General features: G+C 34.3%; 1 protein-coding gene across 1 annotated transcript; it reads right to left on the reverse strand.

Annotated features, from left to right (window-relative positions):
• Positions 1 to 201: 201 nt before the first annotated feature.
• Positions 202 to 2,949, reverse strand: LOC143198887 (uncharacterized). The gene is made up of 2 exons (XM_076408498.1): positions 1,238 to 2,949; positions 202 to 1,091 (listed from the first exon to the last, which is right to left on the reverse strand). The coding sequence occupies exons 1-2, from the start codon at positions 1,390 to 1,392 to the stop codon at positions 851 to 853; spliced, it is 396 nt and encodes a 131-aa protein (XP_076264613.1). The 5' UTR covers positions 1,393 to 2,949; the 3' UTR covers positions 202 to 850.
• Positions 2,950 to 10,581: the final 7,632 nt, after the last annotated feature.

Genomic DNA, 10,581 nt, shown 5'->3' on the forward strand with positions numbered 1-10,581 from the left:
TAATGAAAATCCTTTTTATGACAAATCATTTTTGAGAAACGAGAACCCAAAATAAAGAAGATCTAAATCTGATAAATAAGTTGTATGTCGAAACAATTTTTACTTTAACTGATTTTAGGGATATTTTTCTTAAATGTGTACAGATGCGTAATTTTGATTGAAATTGTTTCCTATTTATATACAATAATTATTTATTTTAGATTTATTTTTTATTAATTTTTAGATTTATTTGACCGAAAATATCAAAATAACATTCAACAATAAAAATTGTTTCACCAGCTTGGAAGTAATTTACGAAAAAAATTTCTGTTGTACACCAAAAAGCTGATAATTTATTAGCACAAATTTGTCTCGAAGCGAAAATGTCCAGTTCACGTTATTCCTTGTTTAGATCAGGATTTTTTTCATTATTCATGTATGTATGTTTCTTTCAATTTTTCTAATTAAATATAATCTAAGAACATTTAAATTCCATCAGCTATTAGTTCTGCTCTTGAAGAATCGATCATACTCCAAGAATTTACTGAACAATCTCTTGTAATATAGCTAAGAAATAACTAAATCGATAATAACAATAACATTATTATTATTATTATTACGAGGGTGGTTCAAATATGATGGAGATAAACGATGTAGATGAGATGGCCAGCATGTATGTTTTGAAGGTCATGGTTTGAGTATGCTATAACTGAGTCCCTTACGAACAGTTTGGCATAGGTAGCGCATGTTTCACGCGCGTGCTACGACCATGAATGAACGTCAAGTGCCGACCGCTTTAGCGCAACCTATTGTCATTCGTTTTTTAGAATGGAAAGGCGTAAAAAAAAGTATTTTTTATGCGTTTGCGAAATCAGTTCGGTAGTAGGGGTGCTTGAGTAGGACTGCCGTATTTAAGTGGGCCAAAGCATTCAAGGACGGCCGTGAAACCAGCATCACACCAGACAACATTCGCCGCGTATAACAACTCATTTTGGAGGATCGTAGGATGAATGTTCGAGACATTTCGGCTGAACTCGGCATCAGTATTGGTACTGTAGAATGTATCATCCAAGAACACCTTCAATATCGCACAATAACGGCACGATGGGTTCCTAAATTGTTGAACTTCGAGCAAAAATTTAAGCAGTTGAAAGTTTGTAGCCGCTTGCTGACGCGATACGAGGCGGAGGGGGGCGGATTTTTAACGCGAATTTTCTCTACAGACGAGACATGGGTACACTATCACACTTCCGAAAGCAAGATGTCGTCTAAAGAGTGGAGGAAATAGGAGGAAGGGCCGCCAGTCAAAGCGAACACAACCAGGTCCGTGGGTAAGGTTCTGTGTACGGTGTTCTGGGACTGGCGGGGCTTGCTGTACGTCAATTTCCTGCGCATACAACCATTATGCCGCATACTACTCTGAACTTCTGAAACCGCACACCAACCTTCTGAAACCCGCTTATCGCTCGAAACGGATGAGCATTTCAGCACCAAGTGCGATTCTTCTCCAGGATAATGCGCGCCCTCATACCACCCTCGATACAATATCGGAATTAGGGTGGAAGGTACTGGAAACCCCCCCTTCAGTCCGGATTTATCACGCTGAGACTACCACATGTTTGGACTACTAAAGAAGCCCTCGGACATCAAAATTTCAACACCAATGACGAGGTAGAAGAGTTCGCTGTCACATGGCTGTCCGAGTTGCCCAAGAAATTATTCGCTACCGGCATCAAAAAACTTCCAAAAAGATGAACAAAATGCGTAGGGGAAATGCAGTGAGGGGATATACCTTGAAAAACTGTACATTTTTGTAAATTTTTTTAATAGTAAATAAACGTGTCAGAGTACTTGTCTCGATCATATTTGAACCACCCTCGTATAATGTGTGCAACAATATAATAGTGACTGTTTGCATTATATCCGTATATAATACCCATAAGACCAGCGTTTCTCCATGATGCCAAGCCTTTACCTCCCTATTTATAATGCGTAATTCTCATCTTCCGTGCGAAGTTTAAGCCCAAGTGTACTAGTAAAATATATTGGTCAAATAATTTTCATTATTTTCTGAACTTGCCATGTTGCCCATATGAGGTTATCTGATTTCTAAATATTTCAATATTATCGTACAGATACATTGTTATGTTGTACTATTAGTCTGTGACTACTACGTCACTATTTATTGTGATGACACATGCACCAAAATAGGTCGAAGCTTATTGCTCGTAACAGACAAGCTTGAAACGCCAATATCTAGATGAAATAACTGCACTATATTTTAATAATAATTTGGATAATGGATTTTTGTAAAAAAAAACAAAACCAAAATATCGAAATAAATAAAATAGAACACTATCGATAATATTTGTATGTTTTATTAATTAGTATTAATATCGACCAAGAAATAAGCGATAACTAAAAAATTAACACCACAATAAAGGTTACAAATTGTGAAAATTTATTACCACATCAATACTCCATGTACTAAACTTATATTTTACGAATTTTATATATTTGAACACTTCTAGATAATTACTTATCTATAACAGCATTTAAGAATTTAACATATAAGCGGCCTCTTGAAGAACAATGATATATACTGACAAAATGTGCCATTGTTTTACGGGATTGAAAATGTCCACATTTATTTTGAGAAAATATCAATGAAATATGTGTGTCGGTAAGCTATCAATAAACTATGGAAAGCATCATCCAATAAAATGTAAAAGAATGGTTTCGAAAGAATATAAAAAAATAGAACTATTGAAAATGCGTAAATGTTACCCGAAGAATATTTATCCCAAATGTAATCAGACCGCTGCATGACTTTGTATTTCACAAATATTTAGAAATACACAGAAATAAGTTAAGTTAAAATTAAGGTTAAACACCTTAATTGAGTGACAAAGTTTTTGAGTGTAGCAAAATTTGAAGAATACTATTTAAAAGAGACAAAGGAAAACAAAGGTTGCATCGGATTATCAACGACAAAGAAAACAGATAGAAAAAAGTAATTTTAGATTTGTAATGGCTCAAGTTACGTAGAGATTCTACGTGTAAGAGTTTCTGTGAATTGAAATCGGAGTTGCCAGAAGGCCATTTTCATCACATTGTGCTTTTTTACATCAGAAAAGCGAAGATTTTAAAGATGAATTGAAATAGTAGAAAATGTACGTTGTAGTGAATACCAAAACTTTTAACTGAAACGAAACGAATTTAACGAAAACGACTTATTTTTGAAACGAATGGTTATGAGCAATGAAAAGTGAATAATGCAGGTCAATAATATATGACCTACAGGAAGGAAAGTGATGCTATAGATTTGGAGGTATTGGAAAGGAAGTGTTCATCATAGGCAAACTCAGAGGCGCTTGTCAAACCCTTTATTCGACATTATACTGTCTAAAATTAATGCGATTGGAGAAGGCGATTTAAACAGTGTCCAGAATTAATCAACAGGAAAGGTGTTGTCTTTCATCACAGAAACGCCAGACAACACCAGGGAAAGTGGAAGTTTAGTATAGCTTAGGTATAGCCCGGTCGGACTACAATATGTTTCGCGCTATGTAAACCTATTTTAATGGTCGAAGCTGGTTTGTGATAATGTTGTGTGTTGGTTCATTTTTTTAGACTATAAACTTTAGAACTCCTACAGTAACGGAATTATGGTTTTACCAGAAAAGTAACTCGTCAATCAAAACGACACCTATCATTAATTTGTATTTGAACATGAAGTACTTTTTTCTATAAGACCTACTATAAGTACTATAAGACCAAATAAAGCAAACTCAATTCAAACACAACCAGTGCAAAACGTAGCATCAAGCCAAAGTAATATTAATTCTTTGATTACAAGTCATTTAAAGTTGGCAACAATTACATTCTGCAGAAACTCCTTGAAAAAAAATTTAAAAGCTATGAAAACTAGATATGCATCTCCACGTTAAAATGACTATTTCAGATCCGCCGAGAAAGGGGCACATTGACATCGCGTTTTACGCTTTCTTCACGGCCTCCAGGCTCGAGGATACCATTCAAGGACGAAGCAGCCCGATCATGCAATCAAGTGGTTCAAATTCTGGAGATTGCAAATCAAAACCCTGAAAACACAGGTCATCTTTTTCATGAGAAGCGCTACTCACTGCGCGTTTTGCAATTCCATGACCGAATAACATCGCGTACCTATGTCTCTACCTCGACTGACGGTTCGGTTAGCATTCCCAAATCCGGTCCACACTCCTCTATGAATCTAAGTTTACTTCAAGTTTGTCATACCCAACCAGGTGAAACGGCTTCAACTTTTTCAAAATAAGCTCGTCAGGAGAATCTTAAGCGCTCCATAATTTCTCAGAAATAATCAAATTCATAGGGAAACTGACACTACAGAGCACTCTATCAAGCACTTCATAGATCAACCATTCCACAAATAACAACTCAGATCAGAAGTTCTTCGAGATTGGCACCGCGTCACCGATAATCTCCCCTTTTCCCAGGCTGCAACGGCACCATCCGTCACTGCAGTTTTAACTTTTGCCCCCATACGACAACACCCAGTAGTGTGTTGACTCAAATTAAATCAATAGTTAGTTTAACTATCTGTTATTTTACCGGGTTCTGGTGCCCAATAACGATCGCCGGGCTAGGGGGTGCCATATCCCCAAATGTAATGCTGTAGCTGTAGCGTCCTACATAACCTGGTCCAACTTGTCACTGCAGGGCAAATCTCCGCTATCGGGTATGCAGGATTAGAACCGAAGAAATTGCCATGGCCATGGGAGGAACCGTGGGAAAATCGGACAAATAGCGTCGAAAACACCAAGATATGGACAGACGCTAGTGCCAAGGAAGGAAAAGCAGGCATAGGAATAGTGATACGGACAGGAACAAACGCCTAGGAACAGATAAGTCTTAGAATAAAAGACGAATCGAGCTCCAGAGCGGCAGAATTCGTGGCGGTACAGAAATCCATAGAACTGGTACGGGATAGAAGCCTACCGGGACCAATCACCATTCGAACGGACAGTAGAATGTCCATATGGTGGGCTGAGCACGCAAACACACGGAATAAGGACATAATGCAAATCAAACTTTGCTAGATTTGTAGAGAAGCGGTAGTGAAATATCACTAAAATGGTGCCGGAGAATGACAACGAAGGAAATGATAACCGCGGACAGATTCGCGAGAGAAGCCACTGCAAAGGAAGAAATAGGACTGAAAAACCACGGATGGATCAGCACCAGAACCATCAATAGAATCAAGGAAGGAGAAGTAAAAAGAAGCTAGCAAATGCATTGGGTACAATCCATTAAAGGAAGAACCCTTTACAAATACTGCCAACAAGTGGTGAGAGGAAAGACAGGTCTGAGCAGGAAGGCTGTGCAACTGATGACCGGCCACAAAGATCAACGCGAGGTTAGAGATCAAGGAGGCAATACGATAGGGAATTAGCGAACGAAGTGCGCAATAGCGTCGCGAGGGTGCAGAACAGGCGCTCGGAGACCCGTCCGTGGACCGTTCCCGAGACTTAGGTAGGAAAGACCAGCTCAGAGCTTTTACAAGCACCAGAGCCATAGACAAATGGTCTACATTTCAAATATCGGGTATGCGTCATACCTTCCACCACTTGGTTTTAGGCTAGAACAAAAAAAAACGTTAAAGCATCTATTTTACTTGAAAATTATTTTATTTCGACGGAAATGAGTTTACAGACGGGACAGATAATATCAGAATTTCCAATAGAGTAGATTCAATTAGAAGATTCAATGTTACGTAAACGATACACCCATAATGTAAACATATCGCGTGATTAATCGCGCTATATAACAAATTCATACCGAAATGGTAGGTGTCTATATAAATCCGCTGCCTTTGAAACTATTATTTGAAACCGATAGATATATTAAGAAATGTAAGTGATACAGCTGAACTCACTATATTTACCAATCATTATATATTCAGATTTTGGTGAGTGCGTTAAACTCACCGATCCATCAAAGAGTTAAGTTGGATTAATGAAAATTTCGATGAATAGTCGAATATCATTTCTATTATCTTCAGACACTCTTTAATATTGAAATAAAAGCATATTGTCAGATAAATAATAGTAAAAGCGTTTACAATTGCACATAAACACAAGGTTATAAAATAAACAGCAGTTTTACCTCGCCCCTCAATTACAAGCGTCCCAATTCCAAGTATCCCATTCAGTCGGCAACTATAAAACCCTCGTAAACGTTTCACAATCGCAATTATCATACCGCTCTCAATGACGTCGTAATTCCTTACAGCCCCATTTATAAAATATATTTATATTTATTAATTTCCAGTTGAAAAGCAATGGCAATCGCAAATTAGAAGTCATTGAGAGATTCTAACGCGTCTACTTGGGTCGTAAATAGCATTCTGATCGTGAAAGAGGAAGATAATAGTAGAAATATCGACTATGGTCGATGGTTAGGCGTGATATATCTGTGGCGGTATTGTTCGGACGATGTGGAGTAAGTATTGAGCTTGAACCTAATATGCCAATAACATGTTTCTGGTTTATATGCCTATAAAATGAAATAGTAACAAAACGAGTTTGATTCATGAAAATTCTTGTTAGTCTATTAAGTGTAATTTTCCCCTATTAATTTATCTTATCGAAATCATTATTTGAAAGAAGATGCAATTTCCTTTCTTAGTGAAAATGTAAATGCCTTAGCATCAATATTACTTGCCTTAAAGGAATTTGACTATTCAATTCAACTATTCAACTTTACGAAATTACATAAATAATTTTAGTGCATACATTTTGTATCTACAACACTAACTCATATTAAACGAAAAAAAAATTGTCCAGTGATCTTGAATATGAATTTTGTAGGTAAACTAATAAAATTTAAATAAGAAATATTTAAATATTATTTTAAGCCTGCTCACATATATATCTAAATAAAATTACATTATGTAAAAATGCTTACCAAATTCCAACTGATCAAAAAATTTCCTTAAAGTGTTAGGTAGAGAAAATGTATTACCTGCAAAATAAATCAGATTTAGCATCAGTAAACTATGCCAAAATATTTAAAAATATACAATAAATCAAAAATAACTTGTTAACTAACTGTTATATATGATATGAATAATATTAAATGAAAAGTTGTTATTATATGTAGAGAAATGTTTTTATAGCTATTTACACTGATCACTTGTAATTTGATAAATAAATATCGCTGATCAAAAGACATGCACCTAATACATTAATATCGAGGTAATGTCTTCCATCAATCTTTCCATTAAATATATATTTTAAAAGTTAATATTAACCAGATTTATGATTCTGAAACTAATCACAATTAGTAACATTAGTATTTAATTAATCATTTTAACCATTGTTTCATCGTAGAAGCTGCTATTTCCTATATGCATACTTATATTTAAGTTTATTTGACACTTGGATTGTTTATGACATTTGGAACATATTATTTGATATATTCATTTTAATAATATAAGTAAATTAATTTAGAACAGATTCAGTATGTTATTCAGTATTAATATATTACAATATTAAATAAAATATATAATCAGAATGAATATATATTGTTAACACGCAACATTTTCATCAGCAACAAATTATCTTTAGTTGGATTAAATCTCGAGAGTCAAGATCCAAAAGTGCCCATTAAGTATCGACTCTTCGGGTTATTTCGGTGCTAACGAAAACGTAACGCGATCAAAGTAGGCGGAGAACAATCGCCCCTTCATGATAATGCCATATATTTTCCATCGGGTGTCTGAAACACGCATCGTTTCGGATCCCTTTATTTTTAAATCGCTTCTGATGATTGCAAATCAGATCTTCCCTTTAAAATAAAAATTACATAGCAATCGATTTTGATTTATATTTGAAGCAAGAACAAGAACTAATCACTAGACTATAAAACAATCGACAAATAAGGGCAAAGTTTATCATGTAAGTGAATTGTAGTTATTGAAGATCGTTCATATAATTCAGTTAATTTTTTGAGATTACTATTTCACGTTCTAAATTTGCTAAAGAAAAATTGATATTAATTATTCGTGAAGAAATTCAAGAAAAACAACACATCAGAAAAGCAGGGTACAGTAGGAATACAGTAGAAATTTTTACAGCCCAACATGTCAACTGCAAGAATTTGGTGTTATTCAAACAATTCAATTAATTTACTGCATCCCTACATGGATAAAAACCAATAGCGTTAAAAGGTTAGTATAATACAAATTATCTGATCAAACCAGTAAAAGCCGAAAAATGGTATATCTATATTAAGTACCTGAAAAATGTGGATAGTTAAATTTAGGGTGTAAGTAAGATCTGAGGAAAAAAATAATGGTGCGTATTGGTGATGGTAAAAACTAATAAACATAAAGGTAACATACAATAGTATACTAAGGACAGTCTACTTGGAATGCTGGGTTTTTAACTATAGCCTCTGAATGAGGCAAGTTAGCGCAAAAAAAGATAGCTCAGCGCGCTATCGCCTTTCAAGACAATGAACAACGGGTTGATTGTTATAAATATTTTAGTACATTCTAACAAAATAAACTTTTAGATGTTTAGAACATGTTACTTATCTTGACTATAAATTAACTTTACTTTTTAATACTAAAATATATATTGAATCTTACTTTTAAACTAATGAAGATAAATATATCGTGAATTTGTACTTAACGTTTTAAATACAATGATAATTATATTTGGTTTTTATATCTATATAAGTAGTAGCAGTCGACGAAAAAAACTTTTCGACCAAAATGTTAAGGAAATGTGACTTTATTTATATCATCTTATACATTCTTCTTATTATTTAATTATTACATTGTTACTAGTTGTTTCCAACTAACCTACAATTTGTCTTTATGATACATTAATCCAGGTATATAACTAGAAGGACCCATCGGCCGTATCTCAGTATCTAGTGAAATATGGTTTGTACATGTCACTGCTGTATTTTTTATCATATGCACCTCACTACATAACAAGACACAAGATCAGTTGGTTTGATTCTTTTGAGTCTGTGTCTGGTGGTATCCAAAAGCTGCAATACTTTAATATTCTCATAAAAATGGAGTCTTTTCTCATGCCCCCTTGCAATTATTTTGATTTTTGGACTTACTGTGGATATCTGAAGGTCTTGATGTAGGTAATCAGTCCTATAGTATTTGGGTGAGCCCACAATACCTCTCAGGACTTTGTTCTGAAAATTTTGTATTTTGCTTACGTTACTCTTTGCAGAACATCCCCTTAATTGACCTCTGTATGTCCATATAGGTTTCAGTATTTGCTTATATAATAGCAATTTATTATGTACTGATAATTGTGATTTTCTTCCAATTAGCCCGTACATTTTCCTATATTTCAATTCCAGTTCTTTTCTTTTCTTCTTTATATGTTCCTTCCAGCGAAGTTTTGCATCAAGATTCATTCCGAGATATTAAGCGTTGTTGCTATATGGAATGATAATATTATTTAAAGTTTTAGGTGCTTGTACGGTCTGATTGTAGGTGAACTGCACATGGACAGATTTACTTTCGTTAATTTTTAATTTCAAAGCTTGTGTCCAATTACTTATATTGTCACTTGCCTGTTGTAATTTTCGTGAGGCTTCTTCGTAATGCCATATATTGCTCCATCTCCGACAGCTATAATCGCAGTATCATCAGCAAATATAGCCATCGTAATATTCTCCGTTTGTGGTATATCACAAGTGTAGAGTAGATAAAGCATTGCCCCAGTACACTTCCTTGTGGTACACCTGCTTAGCTTCATTTATTGCAGAATAAGCTTCTTCTTGTTTGACTCTAAATATTCTGGCTGTAATGTACGATTTTAATAGTTCGGTGTGTTGCTTTGGTAACATTTTCTGTAGTTTATAAACAAGGCCTTCATGCCAAATCATATCGAAGGCCTGTGCTACATCTAAGAATAAAGCCGAGCATAGTTTTTACTTTCCTAGGCTTTTTCAATAACATCTGTTATTGTGTGAACCTGGTCAATTGTTGAATGCTTGTTAATAAGCCCAAACTGGTGTGTTGGTATTAGGTTTTTTCTCTCTATGATACCTTATGCATGAAAATGTGTTTTATAAAAAAAGTTAAATGAAGAGGTCGATCACAGAATCATTTTCTAGGATAGTAAATCTTTATAACAAAGAAAATAAAAACAATGAAGTTAAGTAACTGATATTAAAAAAAATAGCGTCCCTTCTAGGACTTATTGAATCGCCTTTGTAAATAATATTATACACTAATACACAGTGAATTAACGAAACATGACCTTATTAATGTCACCCTATACACGAAAAAGTATTTTGTAAAGAAAGTTAAATGAAGAGGGCAACTATAGAAACTTAGTTTAGGCTATTAAATGTTTATAAAAAAAATAAAGAAAGTAAAAATAAATAAGATAAATAATTATTATTGAAAACAAAATAGCGTCCCTTTTAGGACTCACCTTTGTAAATAATATTATACACTAATACTCAGTGAATTTAAAGTTGTATCAAAATAAGGAAATATATAATTTCAATTTGTTTAAGCATTTTCGACGTCTGACAAAGTTACCAAATCGTAAAATG

This window comes from Rhynchophorus ferrugineus, unplaced genomic scaffold (assembly GCF_030347505.1).
Source record: "Rhynchophorus ferrugineus isolate W39M unplaced genomic scaffold, kcgeb_rfMv2 rfM1, whole genome shotgun sequence".
NCBI classification, from domain to species: Eukaryota; Metazoa; Arthropoda; class Insecta; order Coleoptera; family Curculionidae; genus Rhynchophorus; species Rhynchophorus ferrugineus.

Bases quoted from the DNA above. Each gene is read 5' to 3' on its own strand.
- LOC143198887 (XM_076408498.1), bottom strand. From the start codon at position 1,392: ATGCGGCATAATGGTTGTATGCGCAGGAAATTGACGTACAGCAAGCCC. The intron at 1,092-1,237 runs GCTTTCGGAAGT...TCAACAATTTAG, and splicing joins CACTCTTTAGACGACATCTT to GAACCCATCGTGCCGTTATT.